General features: G+C 44.8%; 1 protein-coding gene across 1 annotated transcript in view; it reads right to left on the bottom strand.

Annotated features, from left to right (window-relative positions):
- Positions 1-19,836, bottom strand: part of LOC115343985 (antigen WC1.1-like) — a 29,920-nt gene extending 10,084 nt beyond the window's left edge. The window contains exons 1-8 of the mRNA XM_030020626.1: positions 19,693-19,836; positions 12,796-13,110; positions 11,869-12,177; positions 9,977-10,291; positions 8,931-9,242; positions 8,190-8,507; positions 7,134-7,448; positions 592-906 (exon numbers count right to left, since the gene is read on the bottom strand). Coding sequence (XP_029876486.1) covers positions 592-906; positions 7,134-7,448; positions 8,190-8,507; positions 8,931-9,242; positions 9,977-10,291; positions 11,869-12,177; positions 12,796-13,110; positions 19,693-19,762 — 2,269 coding nt within the window. The 5' untranslated portion in view covers positions 19,763-19,836. The remainder of the gene's footprint in view (positions 1-591; positions 907-7,133; positions 7,449-8,189; positions 8,508-8,930; positions 9,243-9,976; positions 10,292-11,868; positions 12,178-12,795; positions 13,111-19,692) is intronic.
- Positions 19,837-23,214: the final 3,378 nt, after the last annotated feature.

Raw genomic sequence — 23,214 nt, 5'->3', positions numbered from 1 at the left:
AAATAAACTTCCTGATGACTGTGCTTTCTTTCTTCTTGTGTGAGGCAGCTGCAATGCCTTTCAGGAGATCTGAATGTCATCTAGAATTCATTTATATTATAGTGGGAACCCACAGGTATGAAATACTGTCATAAGAGCAGGCATTAGAAATGGACCTTCAGAACTGAACTAATTCATACATTTGTCCATGGCTACGTGCATGCACAGTACATATGTGCTGATATGCCTCCATACATGTAGAAACATACATGCCTCTAGACTTCTTGAGAAGCCTGATCCTAACTCAGTTCTCACAGACTGACTGTGTAGCATAGATTTTTGCTTTAAAAATATGAAATAGCAGCATCCTATCAGGGACTTCCTTGGGATTTCCACTGGGTAACTGCACTTGGTGACACTCATGTAATTTTAATTCACTCATTTACATCAAGGATATAGACAAAGAAAAATGTTTGTGCCGTTTGCATGAAACTAGAAATAATATATACCAGGTAACAAACGAACATGAGGTAATTACTACAATGTCCATATACGCATGCATAGGTTTATGTATATGTCTGGGCAGTCCTGCAGAGATGCATTTCTAATTACCAGTGCAAGAAATATGGGTCTCTTCTGCTCGGTTATCACACGACTGAGGATTCCAGGGGTCTGACTGACATTGCCAGAGAGAGCTATGTTGCTTAGTACACTCAATGTGGTCCAGCCACATGGGCCCAGAACCTCTGCCATATTTGAAGTCTCCTGCGATTTCCCCATCGCCTCCGCAGTTCAGGTGTTTGCATACAGTTATTGCAGTGAGTTGAGACATACGATTGGAGCAAATGCTCCCCCATGTCCCATTGTAGAAAACTTCTAGCCGCCCAGCACAGCCATTGCCATTCACGAGCCTCAGAGACAGGAACTCTAGAAGTGAAGACATAAAAGTGGAATTAGAGGGGCCTGATTCTGCTAGGAACTTGGCTGTGATGAGCGAAATCCAGAATCTGCTAACAATCCTGTTCATCACTCTGAATAAGAAAGTGCCAGAGGAAACCACCCTAAAAGTGACAAACACTTAAAACCAAAAATCATACAGGGATCCTCTCTGGTTCAGCATCTACATCAACAAACAACACTGATGGCCCCCCCCCCCCACAGTTACAGGCATATTTCTTTGGTATGTTGAAGTGTAGGTATCATGTGCTCCTTTGATTTGTTGAAGTTTTGGTGTGCAATGACTTGTTTACAATAATTTCAGAGCCAGCTGGAATGGCTCTCCTGCAGAAGCACAGGGCACCCCTGCAGCCTCTGATGACTGCCAGTTGTAGCCAATACATTTCACCCCTCACCTCTGTGAAACACCTCTTTAAGAAGTGTTTGAACATACACCCATTATAAACTCTATTTTACCATCATCATAGTCATAAAATACATACTTTATAAACTCTACCCTTAGTCCCAGACAATAGGTATTGACATTGTAACAATGTGCACATATCGTCAATAAACCACTATCTCTCATTCTGGGAACCACACTATATGAGTTAACATCATACCAATCTCAACATGTATTAATTACAAGACTCAGACCTTGTCCCTGCAAAACACATGAACAAGAACATAGTTTATGAAGTGAAGTAAGATTACTCTCTTCTATTTACTTTATGTAAAGGCATACATTTAATTGTTCTTTTTCCAAAGACCAACCAGTAAGTAAATCCTACTCTTCAAACAATAGAGACCACTTTCTTAGGGATTTCAACTGTTGCAGGCTTCTCAATCCAAGCATCCTCAGGCCTGGCTGGTACTCTATCACTCAGATGAGCTCAGGTTTTCTTTTGGGCTGCATGGGTTTAAGTAAACCATTGCACAGCTCTACTTTTCCAGCTGCCTGGCGATGTACCCACTCTACTCATTCTTGAATGGTTGTATTTTTTTAATGACTTACATTGTCTGGTTCCTGCCTAAGTGTCATTCCATGGTGCCAACAGATATCTTTGTTTACTCCTTCTAGGGTGCTACCTGCGTTTGCTGCCTGAGTGGGGAAAGCTTCTAGCCACCTTAGTGATGCTCTACCACTATGAGAATGTAGCATCTGCCAGTGTTGCTGGGGAGGAAGGTGTTGATCTATATAATCCACTTGCCAGGCATCTCCAAACATTCATTTCTCTCACTGTGCATACTGTTTCATCATTCATGCTCTATGTTGTGTAATTCCACAGACATCACACTGCCTAAATGCTTGCATTATGTCTTTCCAAGACAAGCCTAAGCAGCCTTCTCTGTCCTAGATCCCTCGCAGCGTTCTCAGCAGTTTCCTAGGCTCACTATCTAAAAAATAAGTTTTCCTTTATGCTCCCATCCCAAATCCCTACTGTCAGGTTGAGCCAGCTGGTCAGCTTGGTTGCTGTGTTTCTCTTCCTGAGTTGCCTTTGAATTTGGGATATGTGCATTATTAGCATGACATACTAAGCAGGTCTTTCTTCAAGCAGCTGTTGTATTACTTTCCATACTTCTTCAGCTCAAAATGGTTTTCCTCACTGCTGCCAGTTACCACAATTTCATTCTTCAAGCTCTTTCCTTGCCACATTATTCACCATCCAGGAATCTGTACACATGGGTCTGTTGATGCTCCTGAGTATGTTCCAAAGCTATTTTCAAGGCCTTTCAAACTTCCTCAAGTCTCCTTCCAGATGGCAGCTTCTCCTGTAGAGGGGTTCCAAGGATTTCCACCTCCTGTTTCCTGCTATGCTTTTTACAGGATCCATCAGTAAACAAACTCTGTTGTTTATTTTCAGTACTTGATTCATCATATGCTAGGGCTTTGACAGCCAAAGGCATTTGATCTTCCTCATACTATTGATTGCTGGCCGTTGACTTAGTAAATGCAACTAAGTCCGGAGCTTGAACCAGTATGTGCAGATTGGCAAAGGACCAGTAGCCATTTTTTGCTGTGTAGTTGCGGTTGTTCTTCCCTCAGTGGTTTTGAATCCTTGAACCTAAAATTCAGGACAGCTAGTCTAGGGCATAACCACAGTGACTGCTCTGCACTCACTTCAGTGGCACTCAGACACCCTCTGCATATGCAGCTAGAACTTACTGCTCTACAGGGGAGTAGTTATTTTCTGCTCCTTTGTGGCTCTGACACCAGAGTGCCAACAATGTCTCTCATCTCCTGAGATGCTCAGTACCACAAACTCCATATGATGCTTTTCTTTCCTGCATGTGTGTATAACAAGTTTTTTACATTGCTACCTACCCATATTGGTCCTAATGCCACGGCATGGACTATCTCCTGCTGATCAGCTCCAAAGCTTGCCGGTGTTCCCCTTCCCATTCAAAATGAGGCTTATTTCAGGTCACTTGATATGTGGGTTTGATCAATTGGCTGTCACCAGGGATGTGCATACGTCAAAATCCAGTAATGCCCAAGAAAGCCCAGGTTCTTGTTTATTGTGTGGAGGTCCATGGTGCTTATCCAAGCAATTTGGTCAGCTGTCACATACCTGCATCCATTTTGCATGCCTAAAACCTGTATATCTTGAGGGGGCCTTTTTACTTTGGAGTGCTTAACGGCAAATCCAGCACTGAGAAAGGTAATGATTACCTATAGCCCTTTACTTAGTACTTCTGGAGTTGTTCCTCCAACCAATACATCATCAAGGTAGAGGAAAGTTCTTTGGAATTCCGTTGCTTTAAATTTTGGTGGATGATGCCATGGCAGATAGCAAGGGCTGTGTTTCCACCCTTGGGACAGCTGGTTCCAGATGTACTGCACACCATGCCAGGTGAAGGCAAACTGAGGTCTTGCTTCTTTGACCAGTGGGGTTGAAAAAAAAAAGCCTTTGCAGTATCAGTTATAGCATACCAGGTATATTCTTTAGCTTCTAGCTCGTACAAGAGCTGCAATGTGTCTGGAACTGTAACAGCTAACAGGGGTGTGACTTCATTCAGAGCTCTGAAGTCTACTGTAAACCATCATTCTCCAGCAGACCTCCATACCGGTCAAACAGGACTGTTGTGAGGTGACCATGTGTTTAAGACCACCCCCCTTGTTCTTCCAGGGAAACAATTATTTTGGGGATTTTATCGGTGGCCCATTGGTCAGTTTGATACTGCCTTCAGCAAATTATTTGGATTGCCAAGGGACTGACACCTGGGTCTATTTAAGCAAAGTCAGCAATGTTTGGGTGATTAGAGAGTCCTGGGGAGTCCCATAGCTGGTTCTCACCTATGCAAGCCATGCTGCCTATTCCAAAAAACCCAAAGCCTTTCTGTCCCATCCATCCACCTCCAGTGGTCAAGAAAGTCAGTGTCAAGGATGACAGGGGCAGTAGGGCCAGTGGCAGCAAGTAAGGTGTACCAAACACATCTATTCAAGTTTTGGTTCCCTTCCTCGAGAGCTGGGCACGTTTCTCCTCCAGTCACTCCAAGAACTATTTGTTTATCACTGCTACAGAGAGAGGACAATAAGGTGCACCGAGTTCCGCTATCGTTAGGTAGCAACTAGTGCACACCATTGTTGAGGCAAGGGTGCCTGGCTACCTTATCTGGACAGTCTAATAACTTTGGTTAACTTCATCCACTGCCAGGCCAGGGGAGAACCCCCCTGACACAGTAAGTTCAAATCAGTTGTCAGAGCACTATGTGGTCCAGAAGCAGGGATAGCAGAAGGGAATGGTTTAAATAAGCTCTCACCTCTCTCCTGTGCTCACAATGCTAGGTCTGTGAAGGGCTTTTCCTTCCAGTCTCTCATATTGTCTCCCTTTTCTTTCAGATACATCCTTAAGTCTCAGTGTGTAGGAGGGGGACGTGCAGAATTCTCATTCTCTCTTCATGTGTTTCCTGAGGTTGATCATACTGCTGGATCCTTGGTATTAACCTCATTTGCGCTGCTAAGCTTGCACTCCTTTTCTGGTATCCTCACTCCAGAATGGTATACGTAGGTCACTCCTTGATCAACACGGCATCCCACCAGGTGGCACCGGAGGAGCATTAGTAACTGTGCCCGGCCATGGGAGATTTCAAGCCCTAACATTAGTTACCACATGCTTTTCAGTGTCCCTCTCCCTTTGCCACACTCCAGCAGTCCAGGAAACTGCAGTTGATGATCCCCTTCTTCCCAGTTCTTTCAAAGGGGTATTTTGGTTGTAGGATCAGCACGATTAGGCACTACTCAACATATCTCTCCATAAACTGATACCAAAGCCCTCCTACATTGTGCAGTACAGTCTTTAAAAGTGGCTTACGCCCTGAACTCCCCAAAGTTCTGATTTCTCAAGCTTTCAGCTGTATCTCTTCTGCTCTGGTGTCCTAGCAATGCCATAGCCACTGCAGAGGCCCCTCCCTGGAGCAGTGACTGTAAGTTTTTCCACATTTCTCCATTCATCTACACTCAGAGTAAAGACCCATTGAGTGGTCACAGTCTGGGGAGCAGCGTACCCTTTTCTGTAGGGCTCTTTAATTACTGTAACTCAGGCTGCCTGAAAGGACTAATTTTTTAATCCATCATGAGCCCCTAGTTTTCCCTCCCAAGGTGTCAGGGTCCCCCTCCAGGTCAGCCAATCTAAGCTGTAGGTGATCCCAAGAGCAGCCCTGAAGCTTGCAATTTGGCCATTTCAGTGCTATTAGTGGCTAACTTCTGGCCAGAATCCTCCCTTTTGTGCTGAGCACTAGTTAACACCACTTTACCTGACCATTACTCTGACAGAGACCATCAACCAGATTCCTCAGCTCTGCTAAGCTGTCCCACTGCCTCCTGAAGCCCTGCTGTGAGGACATGGTACGCTCTGGTGTACCCCACAGCAAAGCAACACACCACTCTCTTGGGGTTTCACAGGCAACATAACCCCTTTGCATGTCCTGGGCTGATATTCTTGCACAAAAAATATCCAGGCTCCAGGCCACTGGAGTTCTTCCCAATCACCTTCCCCTCCAACAGGGTCTGTGACACTCTCCATTTCCCACCTGTTTACACATAGGTTGTACCCTTCCCTGCTCTGCCCTGCCACCCCCCCCGACAATGGATGTGCCATTTACACAACAAGACAAATTTCCAATATCAGAATCAAGGCTTCTTTCCAATATCAGAATCAAGGACCTTTGAAGTCACTACAATTATTCCAGTCCCAGGGCATGCCAGGTACTAGTGTTGCCAGAGCTTCTCCCACATTTACTGTCTGCTATCATGGGCAAAACTGCTTCCACTTGGGAAATGTAACTTAATTCTATTTTTTGCACTTAACATAATCTTAATTATTGCTTTGGGTAATGAGGAAATAGAAGAAAACATTAAAAATTGAACAAACATTTAGGGAAAAGCCTTTGATCCACTCCATTAGTCCTGATTTCCTTTGTTTTCACTCCCAATTCCTTCAGTGAGCGTGGCAGTGCAGGTGGTTGTGTTTTTTTCTGCTGCTCCTTGCTTCTTATTCATTTTCCTCTACTCTAGGCTGCAGTCCCTTCAGGGGTTGTATTTACTCCATTGTGGGGTCTCCAAAGGCTGCAGTCCTTTCAGGGTTTGTACTTGGTCCATTGTGGGTCCTCCACAGTCTGCAGTCCCTTCAGGAGTGTATCTGTTCCAGGGTGGCTTATCTGCAGGCCACAGCCCTCTCAGAGGGATACCTCCTCTGGCATGGAAACCGTGTCTCCAGCCACGTTCCCAGCAGTGTCTTTTTCTACCTCTTCATTTCTCCTCTCCTTGCAGCTGCCACTCTGTCTCAAATATGCATGAACAGAGCTACCATATGCTCTTCTGATTAATTGATCCTTTGGTGCACAGTGTGTTATTTCCATTGGTCTCAGAGCCAGCTGTAACTGACTGTAATGGGCACATGGCAGTTGATGACCTCCTCCTGCACAAGGAATACCCACAGCCCCTTGCTGTGGAAATCTTTATGGAAAACCTCCAATTTACCCCCCAAATATACCACCCCACCACACACTTCTTTGTGTGTGTGTGTGTTAATGCAAAATAAGGACTTCTGCAGATCCTTTGCATCTTGGTGGGACCAAGGGGATATGCTGACCAACTATGCTTGTAGCCAGAGAGCAAGAGGCTGTCCAAGCAAGTCTCCACTACTCTCTGCTTCCCCTTCACATAACCCTCCCCTTTCAACCCACAGGCTCAGAAAAGGCTTTTCTGAACACACCTGAGCACAGGACTCCTGCATCCTCTTTGTGTTGGCAGTTGTGCTGGCCCCATGCCCTAGAGGGACATGCCCAGAGATCAGATTCAGCCCCAGTGCAGTTCACATCATCCAGCCAGATATGTCCTGAGCCTTCACCATAATGAGCAGAGACAAATTCCTTGATGGCGTGTCCACATCCCAGCTGTTTGCAAACAACATTAGCATCTGATAGATCCCAGTTATCATCACAGACGGTGCCCCAGATGCCATCATGATAAAGCTCTACTCTCCCAGCACAGCGGTTTGTTCCATTCACCAGCCTGATCTGTCTGCTACCTGCAGGAAGAAAACCCAACTGTCAACATGCAATATAATGATAATGCACAGGGTCAGCATAACAGCTGTATGTTTAAAACACTTTTAAGGCACCATCTTCTTGTTATATTCCAGTTCTTCTGTTATGGTTTCTTGGGCAGAACTCCTGTGATGCTAAAACCGCATAAAGGGAAAGGCCTACTCCTGCATCAGGTAAATGTTTGAATAATTCCTGTGAGATGTTGCAAACAAGGAGGAGTGTCTAGTCATGCTAATTATATACAGAGATCACCTTATCTTAGAATGCTGGAGAAGCTGTTTTCTATCTAAACTCATTTAGTTAGACAGAGACAGTTTCTGTTACAGATGGGTTACAAAATAAGACAAGAGTAGAAACAGTTCTCATTTACTTTAGAAAGGCTGCACGTATCTATAAATATAGAAGTGTCACAAAATAAAACCTATTTAATTCCCAAGTGACAGTCAGAATGTGTGGTAGTCATGGCCAAATTAGTGTTGTATGGCTTCTGTATTCTATTATTTCTTTTTGATTCTGCGAGAGAAATTCTTGAAGAAATTCAGATGAAGAAAGCATTATGTAAATTCCACTTGCTTCCTCAACTATCATTTGTCCCTTAGAGTATACAAGCAGGTGGGTATCACAAGCTCAGACCCATGCCTATAGATCTGGTGAGAACGCAGCACAAGGTGGGCTAGAGTCAACCCTAGGAAGCATTCTGTACCTTTCACATAGTAACTCACCTGAGCAAAACACACCAATGTCTTCAGCAACTCCTGTTGGCACTGTCTGAGAACAGGAGGTGTTACAGAGCATCAGCTGAGTCTCATTTCCAGCACACTGGACACTTCTTAAGCCAACAGGACCCATGCCTCGCTCAGACCTTGGAAGGTAATAGGCTTTCTCAGCAGTTCCACACTGGAGCTGTCTGCATACCACATGAGCATCCTTAATGTTCCAGTCATCATCCAGGACTCTCCTCCACATGCCATGGAGTGAGATCTCAACTCGCCCATCACAGCGGCTTTCACCACCTGAGAGTCTGAGTGGTTCAGCAAGACCTGGGCTCAAGAGGGTTGGAAAATGTATTGAATAACATCTACTGCAGTAGAAATAACATGCGGAAGAGAGATGGAAGACAAATTTCTATGTTGTTAAAAAAGTAATTCTCACCACTGGTTAAAGAGGCAGCCTCTGCTAAGGCTTTGTTTGCTTTCATGCACACAGGGGTCTGCAATGGGAAGTGAGAAAGGCTTCCCCAGCTCAAACACTAGATCCTGTGAGGAGTCAGGCACATCTAAACAATGTGAATCCCTCTACTAAATGAAGTTTCTATGCTGAAACCAAGGTTGGAGGGGTGGGCAAAAGGAAAGGAAAGGGCATTAAAGACAGGCTGACATACCAGACTTGCTTGGCAGTGTGAGATCACCAACGCTGCTTTGGTCTGAAGTTGCGCTACCCATAAAAGGCCACTCCTGACTTACCTGAGCAAATAACAGTGGCTGCTTCTCTGGCTGAACAGGCTGGATTGCCCAAAGTCACTTGAGCACAATCCCATAGGCAGGACTCTGTCCCTTCACAGTGAAAAGCATCTCTCCATACGGGCCCATCCCCATCCACGAAGTGGTCTCCTGTCTGGATTGACTTTGCATAGCCACAGTTCAGCTGATGACAGAGAACGCTGGCAGCTTGCAAATTCCAGCGAGAGCGGCAGAGTCTTCCCCACGTGTCTCCATGGCGGACCTCCACTCTGCCAGAGCATGTGGTGCCGTTCACCAACCTGACACCTGGGCACCCTGAATATAAGAGAAAGTGAGTACCGAGATGTCATGTTCATAACTGCTCATGGGCATGACCTGAAAGTGACTGGGAAATGGGAATGAGTTTTCCTTAGCATTCATTAATAAAAATTACTCCACTGGGCCACAGGAACTTCCATACTCATAACTAGACTTCAGCCCACCCTATTTTACTAAGAAGAATGACTAGAAGTCAGGATCTGATCCCCTTTGCCATTTTTAAACCCAGGGCACTAGGTTTCAGGGCTCTGGGTGAACGAATAGACCTTAATTGTTCTGACCAGCCACCTCACCTAGGGCCTCCTGCTATGTACCCTTGGGCTACTGGTCCAAGGCCTCACTTAAACATGGACCAGGCCTTCAGTCCTTGCCTCGGCCATGTGGCTGGTGTAACTGTCTCCAGTCTTGTCTCCTGCTACTCCTGACTCTACTCTCCAGTTGGACCCTACATCTGATTGAATACTTTGCCTTGTCTACGACTGTCCATAGACCTTGTTATCAGTACCTTCCTCTGTCCTCTCTGCAGATGCTTTGGATTGTGCCTTGGTGGGTAAGGACACACTGCCTGTGTTGTCCTCAATTGCTGCCCCCAGCTCATCCTACCTTGTGGAGCAGCCCTGTTCTTGCTGTTCCCTGACACTAGGAGCATTTCACAGAGAGCAGCCTTGTGATACAGGTGAAGTCCTCAAAGGAGTTTTTCAGTTCTCCTCTTAGACCTTTCCGCTGCTCACCTGAACACACCACACGAGCATCTTTTCCAGCAGGGCATTCATCATGACCTAGCACACTCACAAGGCAGTCTCTCAGGCGTGAGCCATTCTTCTTGCAGCTGAATGTGCCGTTCCAGACAGATCCATTTCCTTTCCCGAAGGACTGTCCATCTGGTATCATTAGGGCAATTCCACAGTCCAGCTGCTGGCAGAGGGTGTCGGCAGCTGGTAAATCCCACAGGTAGTCACACAGGGTTCCCCACGTGCCTCCATGAAGAAGCTCTACTCTCCCTGAACACCTGGTGCTGCCATTTGCCAGCCTGTACCCACCATAGCCTGCAGGAAGAATAAAGGAACTTAGCAGTTACATTTTTTTTGTGTCATTGCACTGAAAATTGTAAGAGAGATCTAGCTGCAAGGAACTAACACTTGCTGTGTCTCAGGTTACTGGAAAGCATGTTAGACCAGGATGCTCATAAGCCAGCTCTGAAAAAAAAAGGTCTTTATTGTCCATGTTGTAGCCTGCACTACATCACTAACAGTCTTTTGACTCTTTAAGTTCAGTCTCTCCTCCTTTTCTCTGCTCTCTCCTCCCCCATAATAGTTGTTGCTGCTACCTTGCAACATCTTTTCTTGCAGACGCAGTTCCAGCATTGCCTTGCATTTGGAGCATGTGAGAAACTCAGAGTAGGAGCTACCAGTAGCAGTCTCTCTCCCAGTAGTTAGTCATCTCACATTACCCGGTAAGCAGTAACTGTGGCATGCAATTCTCAACTTTCACCCATGCCACAGCATAAGGCTCTGAACACAACAGGCCATGCCCATCAGCATATTCACAATAATTTAAGTGCGGCATGGGTAGGACTATGGTGTCCTACTGCCAGCCCCATGCAGTCCCTCTGTCTTCTCACACTGTTACTTCTTACCCTTGCCTGGTCCTTGCATCGTACTCCCCCTAACGAGACCTGGATTTCCACTCTGAGCTGTGACTCTAGCAAGATGGAGGAAGGACCCAAGACCTGTCAGTTACTGATACCTTAACTGCGCTGTTTGGCTGTCACAGCTGCCCAGCCAGTGCTCCAGATTGCCATGGCCAGTGGGACAGTGTCCAAGGCAGTCTTGAAACAGACTGCAGCCCTTTGACTGGGAAATGGACATCAACTGCAGTCCTTTCCAGGCTTGTTTTGTGACAGGGTGTTGACTGCAGCTCTGCCCCATGTTCAGTTTACCCCTTTTGATTCATGCCCTGTGTTTGCTAGGTCTAATCATCACTTTTGTAGTTGGTGGCAGTAAGTTAGATGTGTTTAGAGCCCCCAGCAGCCATGACTGTATGGAGTTCTTAAATAAAGTTACCTGGCAGTCACAACTAAAGTCATCCAGGCCTCTTGACAACTTTTTCTTTTTTAGATAACTTCAGTTTGTAACTTGTGCCTCCTTTGACCTTTTGAAGGTATGGTACCTCTCCCAGTTTTATAATTAACTGAAGTGCCAGAGATTAACATACACACTGGCAGCAGAGAAAATAAATTCATTTCTCCATGTTGCTGCTTGTCTGCTCTGGCCATCTCTCCTTTTATGTATATGAGAAATACATGGAAGGAATTCTCAGCACTATTGAGTGCATACCTCTAGTAGCATAAAAGAAATTACAGCCCTTTTGAGATCTGCATGCCTGGTGCAGAAGTGAAGTGGTTAGAACAGCTCATGTTAAACGCACACTCTCGAGTGAATGAGAGATTGTGGGGCTGCTCTTTATTACTTCCTGGCCTTCCCTGGATGGCTCAGGGCATGATTAGGGAAGCACCCAAGAACCCTGAGGACCACAGAAATATGCAGAGGCTCTGAACGGTGGGTTGACAGGAAGAAAACATATAGGACATACGTAAATTACATCCATCAGTCCAAAGTCTCACCTGAACATACAACAGTGGCATCATAAGAGCATGTCTTATTATGGTGCAGCATCCTGGGACACTGTGCAAGGCGAGTCTCATTCCCTACACAGTGAAACTCTTCTTGCCAGATCAGTTCATGTCTGTCTCCAAAGTGAGTTCCTCTCAAGATATCCACAGGCTGGCCACATTCTAACTCATTACATATAACAGAGGCAGTTTTGAAATCAATGTGTGAAAAACAGACCGTAGCCCAAGTTTCTTCTTGCTGTACTTTCAGATGTCCTGAGCAGGCAGTGTCCCCTCCAGTCAGACGCAGCCTAGAGAAACCTGGAAAAAAACCCCAAGAAATCCAGCATCAAGTGTTGGTCGTACTGACCTAATTTAATAACTCCCATACCTTCATGGGCAGGACACATGTCACTTCTCTGACAACCACTGACACTTTTAAATAAACATTGTGACAATTCCTGTATGCCACCACCAAGAGAGAAAATGCTGTCTGGGAATGCTTATTTCTTAGTATGTGAAAATACTATATCCTTGGGAAGCTACAGGAGGGAAGTTTTGAACATTTTCCAAATGCTTGAGAAGTAGCAATCCCCAAACAAACAAATAAATAAATAGCCATTTACTAGTGTCTGTCCTCGAGGCTTCATTATTCAAATGAGAAAGAAGAAAATTAACTCTATCCCAGCCAAAACCAGCACACTCTTCTATGTCATTTACTATGTCTACTTCCATTCTATGTCACTGCTGTGCCCAGGCAAAGGAGACATACACTTGTAGTAAGCAGAAGACTTAATGCTTGTGCAACTTGCTTTGGCTGAGCAGAGGCTATAGAGAAAGTGTTACCTCTGTGCAGTACTTGGCTTTTTCCAGCTAGGACAGAGTTTGACCTCAGCCTCGTAGCATTTTTCTATTATACAAGGTTGGGTGACTTCTTACCTGAGCAGACCACTCCAATATCAAAGTAATGAGGGCAGGTAAAAACACCCCATCCTGCATGTGAGCAATTCCAGAGAGCGGATTCATCACCACGGCAATCAAGTCGATACAACCACGTTGGTCCAGATCCTTCTCCAAAAGGAGCTCGATTAAGGGCCTGAAGAGCAAATCCGCATCGTAGCTGCTTACAAACAACCTCAGCATCTTTTATGGTCCAGTCACCATCACACACAGTTCCCCACTGCTCCAGATGTTTTACTTCCACTCTCCCAGAGCAGGGTCTAGTTCCATTTGCCAGCCTCAATTCGTCATCACCTTCATACACAGAGACAGGGCAAGGTTATGGAAAGGACAGTGCCTAATCACGATTATCTACTGCAGATGGTTAACGAGATTGTTATTATTCTTAAATCAGACTTATTCAGTTCACCTTTCTAAATAGTTCAACTTCAAGTTTTTTTTTGCAGGGAGTTGTGTCTGTATTTACAAGTTTGAGCTAACAGCACTGCTAAAATGTAAGTTATTTCTAACGACAGGTGAGCTTTCTCTTCTTCTGGCCTATCAGGGGTGGGAAAAGCTGAGTAATGTCCCTGCTGTGTGATTCACAAAGGGTTCAACAGAAACTCCTCCTTTCTCTTTGTTGTTCTGCTATGATGATATCCAGCTGAAAACGTTCACTGGGCACCACTTTATTCATTCCCATGTTCAGTACTATGTGAAGAAGCAATTTCCCTTGTCTGCCTCAACTTCTTCCTCTCAGACAAACTATTACTTGCAACTCAGTGTCCCAATACTCTTCTTTCCCTCTTCTCTTGCCCTAGCCATGGGGTGCCCTAGTCAGGGGTACCCGAAGAGAAGAGAATTACTCATGAGGGGTGGCAAGCTATCTCAGGATATGCAGCAGCATAAGCAAGACAGACAGGTAGGTCTTCATGTTGTTCCTCATGCCCCACCATCTCTTGGGGTGAGGGTGAGGCTGATGCCCAAAGAACTCTCTTTTCCTGTTCTTCTCCCAGGGCTGCCTCTTTCCTTTGATATGGGTACACATTTCCCAGTCCTTTTAACTGTGGACTCACAAAATAACATTACAGTCATCACAGAGCACTTGATAAAGAGCCCGACAGAAGAGGGAAGATGCACATGTTGGTTTCTTGCCTTACAGTGTTGGACAGCTACTATAGATGCACCAAATATTATACAGTAGCTTAGCACGGGGACTTAAAGGCTAGAAAACACAGGGAGAATTTTGTTACATTCAAATGCAGGGATGATGGTGGGACACAGGAGCAGTTCTTAGAAAGCCAAGCTACACAAAGGCCTGCTAGGATCCAAGAAACACAGGGGAACAGGTCTGAGTCTGTGTCTTACACAGACACAGTAAACATTGGAAAAACTGAAGCATGTAGCCGAAGACGTAATGACACATAAAGAAAAAAAGTGGACTTGTTCAGGAATTGCTTTAAGTTTTTTTTTCCCAGTCAGGAATTTTAAGGCAAGAGTTTTGGAACATCTTTTCATAAAAAAGATTCTTTACTTACAGAAAGATTCATATCTGCTTGAGTAAAAAGTATACACAGAATCACAGAATCATAGAACGTGTTGAGTTAATATTCTGAATTGAAACAGACAATGAGTTAATATTCTGAATTGAAACAGGCAATGATTTTCTGTAGATGTTTGTGAAAACAAATGTTGAAACAAAAAAACCCCCAAACCTTCTGTCAAATTCCATCAAAACCAGTCACTATTGTAATTAAACAACAATATGGATGGCATTCATTTGTTAGGGTATGTGATAGAAGGCTTGTCTCCATGTGCAAAGGAGAACAGAGAAACAATGGCAGGTGGGGAAATCCCAATAATCGTTAGGGCCCTGCCTTGATCCCTTCTAGGGCTCTCCCTGCAGAGCAATCAGTCCTCACTCTCCAGGTGTGAAACCCATCAGATGAATCAACATGAGGGCTTTCCCTGTCACCTTAGAGACTGCCTAGGTAGTATGGGACGCTCTATGGAATGCGAGAAAAGCATCTTGGAATTGCACAAGGCTTATTATGGGATGTTTAGGAGAGGAATCAAAGGTGGGGAAAGGGAGGGATCAAGGATGTTTTGGTAGAAGCAAGCGTGGGAAAATAGAAGGGTAACTGGATAAAAGGACCAGACGCAATGGGCACAAACTGAAACACAGGAGTTTCCATCTGAACATCTGGAAACACTTTTTTCCCAGGAGGATGACTGAGCACTGGAACACACTACCCAGGAAGGCTGTGGAGTTAGCTTCCTTGGAGATATTCAAAAGCCATCTGGACACGGTCCTGGCAACCGGCTCTAGGTGGCCCTGCTTGAGCAGGTGGGTTGGACCAGATGACCTCCAGAGCTCCCTTCCAACCTCAACCGCTCTGTGATTCTATGAAAAGCAGCCAGTGGCGGGTAAGCAGGCTGCTCGTCAGTATGTTCCTCTGGCTATGCCCTGCACCTAATCAACACTGTCCATTGTGTCTTCTCATTAAAATTTATTTCTAACTGTTTTCCTGGGTGAGGTGACTCTATTCAGTGTGCATGTGTGTGTATGGAGGTCTAAGTGCCAACAACTTGAGCTGGACTACAGGTCACAGAAGCACGTGTCTTTGGTGCTGTACTGGTTTTGGCTGGGATAGAGTTAAATTTCTTCACAGTAGCTAGTATGGGGCTGTGTTTTGGATTTGTCATGAAAACAGTGTTGATAACACAGGGATGTTTTATTTATTACTGAGCAGCGCTTACACAGAGTAAGCCTCTTCTGCTTCTCACCCCACCACACCAGCGAGGAGGCTGGGGGGGCACAAGAAGTTGGGAGGGGACACAGCCAGGACAGCTGAACCCAACTGACCAAAGGGATATTCCAGACCATATGACATTGTAGTCAGCAATAAAAGCTGGGGGAAGAAGGAGGAATGGGAGACATTTGGAGTTATGACATTCGTCTTCCCAAGTAACTGTTACGCATGATGGAGCCCTGCTTTCCTGGAGATGGCTGAACACCTGCCTGCCGATGGGAAGTGGTGAGTGAATTCCTTGTTTTGCTCTGCTCGTGTGCGTGGCTTTTGCTTTACTTATTAAACTGTCTTTATCTCAACCCATGAGTTTTCTCACTTTTAACCTTCTGATTCTCTCCCCCATCTGTGACTGTTCACTCAGCTCCTGCTCAGATTTTGGCTAACACAGCTCATGCTAAGGCCTGATATACACTGGGGGCAGCACCATTAGGTCAGAGCAAGAGCACCACGTAGGCGGGACAGGTGCCCAGAAAGAGCTATAGGGTCATTATGCAGCCATTGTCACCTGCAGATTGCTGGCTTCTACAGCCATCATCTTTGTCTGGCAGAATCTGCTAACTTATGGAAATAGTATAGACCAAACTTCCAAGCTGGAAGGTATAAAACATCAGCTTACCCCAAAAGCCTTTGAAGCAGATGCAACAGCAGCTGGACTGCTGAGGCTTTTGTGCTTCCCGGTGTGATAGAGAGGACACCCACACCGTGATGGAGGAGGAAGGATGAGCACTCTCACTGTTAGCTAGGTAACTAATTCTTTTTTTTTTTTTTTTTTTTCTCATAGGTGCACAAATTAAGATTTAATCACGTTATGGAACTGAAGAGGGCTGGCAACTTCTTTTGGGGCTTGGAGGATCATTCTGATTGACCACGTAGCTAGAGAAGGTTTACAGGACAGTCATGTAAGAAGCCTAGTAACTTTGGTCCCAAATTAGCACTCCTTCAAAACCTGACACACAATGGAAAATTAAAGCAAACATCTATAGGACAGGTTTGATCCAATTGTCAGTGCCTGGAGTGCACTAATAATCCTTAATGGCCTTGACCTTCCCCACCTTGGGTCTCCACCCACACATTCTTCCCATGGGCCAAGGCCTCCATTTAAGCACAGGCCTGGACCTTCTGTCCCTGCCTGAGCTACGTTGTAGGTGCACCTGTGTTCAATTCAGGCACAGCCATGCCTGGCCATGGGCCCTGTCGGTCTGCTCTCTGAGCCACAGACTGACTTCTCAGCTTGACCTTGGACCTGTCTCATCACCATGAACTTGCCTGATCATCTGAGGCAAGCTGGCGACAAGAGTTGAACCCAACTACCACCCCTAGGTCTGCCCTGCTTGCCTCTCTTGGGTACGGCAGGGCTGACCCTGGCTGGTGAGGCCCCTGCCCTGCCAGCCGCATTATCACAGCTGGAGCAGCTGGCCCTTGCTGTACCCTCATACCAACTCTACAGCTCATGACTCATAGGAGTCACCTCTCCAAAGGTGACACAGTTAGCTAAGACAGACAACAATTCTTAGTAAGTAAGACTGCACTGGAAGCAAGAAGGGTATCAGAACCTGAACCAGGCACCAAGAGACACCTGCAGTACTCATTATGACCCAGCACTGGGCAGTGATGTGAACAGAAAACAGTGCAGCTGTGCACATCTTGCAAATAGTCCAGAAAGACACCTCTCAGAGATCACCTCCTATCAATGATGGTATTTGATAAGCAACAAAAGATAATGAATTTGCACTAAGAGCCTTGGGTTTTCCAGTAAGAATTTTCAAAACAATCTGGTGTGGAAAATATTGCCTTCCCTCTCTTCCTCAAAAGAGGAAGGTGTTCCTACATATCATACTGCTTGCTGTCATTTGAGATTGTGAAACAAGAATATATAATTTTTCTTTGCATTTGAAAATGAATCTAATTCCTCTATCTATTCCGTGTAAGTATGTCAGTCTTAGCCCATGAACTGATGCTAATGCAGCCACTTCCTTCAGTAACTAACCATTGTTTCATTTCTCATTCCAGAGTAAACTGCTAGCAGCAGTCAACTGAAAGGCAAGTTTGCCTCCATCTCCATGTGTTCTGTAGCCTGATTCTTCCCTGCTTCATCAGACACAAACAATATAGATTTGACACATGATCACCTCTTACACATAGGCAAAAGTTTTACCTCTTTGCTAACACTGCTGAACTTCCTCACAATTTCCTGCCTATCATTTAGATTCTGAAACTCAAAAAGTCTAAGGGAGATTATTCAAATGAATGACAACTAGTAACTTCCAAAACCTACTTTTTCTGCAAACTTCCCTCTCTGTCTCCTCAAATTTCCTGAGTAAGAAAGTCTCTCACATACATAGAATAAGCCTCTGATAACTACAAAATCCCTTTGTACTTGCAACACGTTGTCTCAGAAGGAGTATAATCTTTCTGCAATAAGTCTTTTAAGACTCTTCTGAAAGATGTTCTGGAGAACAACCCACAGTTTATTTGAAGAACATAGTCCAAAAAAGAGTTTTCTTAGCTTAAAAATATGTACATTTAAAAGAGAAATAATTTCTAAGAAAAGTTAAATTCATAATACATTATTAAAGGAACAAGATAACCTATTTCCATTAGCCATACGCAGGAGCAAAACAAACAGCTCCTCACTTGAGTGACTGACCTCTCTGCACTTGAATTTTTAAATAAACCAACATCTGATGTTTTCAACATGTGACAGCATGCAAGGCTGGAGGCAAAGGTAGGCATAACCCAATCAAGAGATTTAAATATTCCCCCATCAAAACTGTAATTTGCTGTAATCAATCTTATGTGAATTTTTTATGATACGTACAGGCACTCCTTTTGTATTCCTCACACTCCTTAGCATGTCCCACAAGTGCCTTCATTGAATTCAGCAGTACTAGTCACAGAGTGAGGTTCTGCTTGGATAAGAAGGCATCAGATTTTGGCTTGCTCTTGCTGAAGACCTGGTTCCCCTCATAGGCCAGGGATGAGAATGAGCCATGAGTCCCTGTACCCAGACCCTAAGTGGAGGTTTTCAGCACACACATGCTGCCTCAGTCGCAGGTTGCCCGCTCACTCCCGGAGGGCTGTGCCTCCCACACTGCCCGCGCGCTGCACCCTCCCTGGGGAAGAGCCGGCGGCTGCAGTGGCGTGGAACAGAGGTGGGGGTCATAGGTGCTGATGATGGTGGCAAGGTAAAGCTACTCTTCTCTGCATCTGCCAGTCAGTCACTCTATTACTATTCCCTGTTATTAAAAAGAAGTTGGCAGAAAACTCACTCTCATTTCTACGGTACTGCTCAGTTGACACTCAAACATTGCTACAAAGATGTCTAAATACAAATGCTTAAGATTGTCCTTCACAATCCTTTGCACAGAAAGGCCTGTGCCTCCTCTTCCTGTCCACTTGCAGTGTGACTGCATCCACACAACTGGTGAGAACCTTTAAGACTAGGGCCATGCTACATCGAAGTATCAACCATGAAGTCTTGTTCTCATCATATGGGGATGCGACCACCACCAGAATGCCACAGTGCCACCTCCATGTGTATAGAGACAAAAATGAGGATTCCAAAATCTGTCTCTCATCATCAGCTTCCAACATGTACACATAGCTCTAAAGAGCAGAGAGACAAATAGCGGTAAGATTCAGATATACAGCAACAACTAAGGGGACAGCATGATATTCAGCCAAACTCCAATAGACACACAGAGCACAGCAACATCATTTTAACTTGTGTTGAACAAAGATGTGGAGTTATTCATTCTGTCTACACAGAGCTCAACAGGGGAGGCAAGACAGTAGTAAGAATACCCAGCTGGTTTCCATTACAGCTTGGCTGTTTACTAAACTTGGACTCAAATTCCTGTAAGAATGGCCAGTCACTGACGTCTGAGTAAAACACAAAACTATTACAAATGGCTTACCCTTCTTTCTCTCAGGATCACCAAGGAGATTGAATCAAAGGCAGAAATGTACTTAAACACCCTCTTCACACTTTGCCTTTCAGGTTGATGGAATAACAACGTATTTATACTGAATTTACATTCTTTTCCTATCTCAGTGCCTTATGTGAAATTAAGTATGTACTTACCCAGGGAGACCTGAACGGAGAGGAGAAGCAGCCACAACACTGGGGTAGAAAGATGTCCTTTTGTTGCCATCCTGATTGCAGACAGATGAAACTTCACTGTCTGTTAGGTGCTGCCTAGACCAAACTCTGCATGGGCTTCTCTGTGTCTCACAGATGACTACAAAGGAGGAAATATATAGATTCACATGCTAGCATGAACTACATTAAGGAGCCAATAGAAATATTGTTCACCTTTTTAGACATTATCAACAGATTCATCTCAAATCTGAAAGAACCAAAACCTCCAATAAAATTTGAAAATTGTGCCTGTGACCTTATATGAAGGATGACTGCGCTTCTGATGTCATCATCAGTATTGCCTTGTTTTACTATGAGACCTACACTGGCGGTAAGGGTAGAGCAGTACGCAAAATGGTTATTTCTCACCTGACAAAGAAATGTGAAAGTGCAAAACTTTGGTCATTTTATGAATCACTTTGGAAGAGAAAAAGGCAAAGAAAATCCCTCAATTTGTAGCCCATCCATCTCCTTGGGAGAAATTGTACTCTCACTATAAAATCAACAGAGATGGCATTTATCACTAGCGGTAATTCTGTGAGTAGAAAATGACACCCGCTCTGTCTTTGAGGCAAGCACTGCTCAGGGTTTCCTTATTCAGTCAAAACTTGAGAACTGTATAGGCAGAAGCTCTTGAAAGACCATCTTCCTTAGGATGCTAATTACAGGACTTCCTGTTTCCTCTGCTAAGTTTCTTTTTGTTTCAGGTTATGTATGACCATTGCTGGTAGTTCTGCCTAGTCTCTCATTCACTCTAGAATGATGAATTTAATCAAATGGTAGCTACTTGACTAATTCTTGGCAACTGGAACAAGTTGCAGAGTGCTACCTGTTTACACCAGTCTAAACACACAATCCTCTTTATGACACTGACACACATACTCTTTTCGTTTGATGGCATCTATCTGGTGTTTATCCACAATCCCAAGTTCAGTGACGTCCAAGCTGTTAGGTCCTTAGTACACCAACAAGCTCTGCAACCTCTTCTCCTTCTCACTGGGCTTTGTCTGCCTGTTCAAGGTCTAGTATAACCTTGCAGCAGTGTAACCTTGGGTCAGACTGCTGTGGAAAAAGCAACATGACACCACATCTGTCATCCAGCAGTACCTACCTAGCAAAGTTTGTGCAGGACCTTAAGGATATCTTCTCACTAGACTTGGACACAGAATGTTCCTATATGGAAAAGTAACCCATTGGTTACCATTGCACAGCCCATCATTACTGTTGGTATCCTTTGTCTGGATAGAGGGGCATTCTGGGACACCATCTATGCTCAGATAGCAGAAGAAAAACCAGCACTATCTCCAGTAAGCACAAACATCTTGGTCTACGTATCCAGAAGTTCTGCTCCTTCCTCAGATGGATGAAACCCTTCTTCTCTGAGGAACCCACTTACCCCTCCTCGGTCAATCTCTCTCCGTTCTTCACTTCTTTCCCTGGCCACTTATAAGCCAGGTCCATCCCCGCCTTTTCAGAAGTGGTGCTTTCCCAGGACAGCTTTCCACACTGTATTTCCACTGTTGGCCTTAGAAGGAAATGCTCTCTTCTCCACAAGGAATTGGTCATGACAGCAAAAATCTGTAACAGAGCAAAGAGGGGGAACTGAAAGTTTGAAACAAGAGCAGCTGACAGCAGGTCTTCAAGTGGGTCTGGAGGACTAGGAATGACTTCAAGACTTATGAAGAAATACTGAATTATATTTACTTTAAGTTTAGTTTTCCCAATGTGAACTTATGTTGCTGAATTCTTGGTGCTCTTTTTTTGACTTCACATGAGTTTCTGGGGCTTCTGCATGGTTTCTGTTGCTTGTGAAGGTTCTTTCAGAATTGGCTTCCCCATCAGAAAAGCCTGAGAAGATGGACAAAAAACAACCCTTGTGGACTGGAGGTATGCAACAGAATGGGCTGGGGACAAGACTCAGCCTTGTGTGGTTGAGAACAAACTTTACAACTCTGTAACTAAAAATCATATTGCATATGAAGTTGCAATGACACTGCTTAGTCCACACCTTTGGACAGGAAGATGTAACAGGTATTGGTGTCTAGAATCTGAAAGAAATAGAAGACCCTCACATGAGCCCTAATAAACTGTGAAATTTTGCAGTCAGAGTGCATGAGAACACAAGAAGAAAATCCTGTGCTGCATGAGAAGCATCATACTAGTATCAATTCCCTCAGTTCCCTACTATACATTCTGAGAGTAGAATGAAGTCTATTTCTTCACAGAAATGAAAATGGGGTCTGAGGATACTGGTTCACAGCTGTTTCTGTGTTTGCCAAGTAGGCGCTTCAAGACATACTGCTCCCCAAGCAGCACTTCCTTCCAGGGGCTCCTGTTGTCAGCTCTAGTGGTACCTTCTGGCTAAAGGATTACTTCTTGCTTCTTTTGCAAGAAAAATCTGGTGTTGATTCAGTTCTCCTTACTGGGATGAGCAAAAATTAAGAGGTGGGCGGAGCCCACTGTTTTCCAGCTTGCAAGGAAGGAAGAAGAGAAGTAGATATGGGGGAGGGCTCCAATCCGGTTGGAGCACAGAGTGAAGCTTTGTTGTTCTCAGGATCTGTCCACATACAGGAGATACTTACCTTCCTGAAAAATGGACATACATGGTGGGAGCAGCCAATAAATAGCTCACTGTTCCATAAGGAAATCTCCAGCTTATATCATATCATAGGTATAGTGAGAGATTAGTAGGGTAGAAGAGAGGGTTCTCTCTTCTCTTCTGATGCTCCTCAGTCCTACCACTTTGCATTTGCAAAGAAATGTAGCATAGGGAACTGACACGCATAAGGGTGTTCTTGCAGCGTGGCTTTGAAGCAGGCTGCATGGTTACCACCCATGGGTAGTGCAGCGAGAGTAGATGGAAGACTCATGTGGCAGGACCCCACAGCTGAGAAGCATGTAGGGACTGCTTTCACACAGACTCACCTAAGACAGAAATACCATGGAGACACTTGGGCTTTCATCTCCTGGAGCAAACAACGAAGGATGTGGTTAGAGTCTCATCTCATTTTTGAAGCAATCAGCACAAATATTGTCTACAGCGCTAAGTAAAAGCTGGTCAGGGACTGATTCCTGGGTCTGGCATCAAGTGGCACAGACTGACTTGCACCCACATTGCGTAGGATTAATTCCCTCTATATCATATTTCCCTTGAAGTGGGTCAAAGCAAAGCTAGAGACTGAACCAGCACCTGAGCCACAGACAGAGGTTAAGTGCTTGAGTTTGCTTGCTTATTGTGCAGTGTAGGGGTACCCACAGGGTCTCCCTCCCATCTACCTCTCCTGCAGCTAAAGAGCTCCCTGATCTTCTTGACACCTGCCAGGATTCATCCCCATGGCAGCATGAAGAATCCCTCCCCATGCACATGAATATGAAGTATAAAGAGTAGGAAGTCAGCAAGAAAAGTCCTTCCTTGTGGTCTGTAAAAAACCTTCTAAAAGAGTTTTCAAGACCTGGCAATACAGA

Source organism: Aquila chrysaetos, chromosome 7 (genome assembly GCF_900496995.4).
Source record: "Aquila chrysaetos chrysaetos chromosome 7, bAquChr1.4, whole genome shotgun sequence".
Lineage (NCBI taxonomy): Eukaryota > Metazoa > Chordata > Aves > Accipitriformes > Accipitridae > Aquila > Aquila chrysaetos.
Note: the sequence above shows the minus strand (reverse complement) of the source record. Positions and strands in the feature narration are given on the sequence as shown.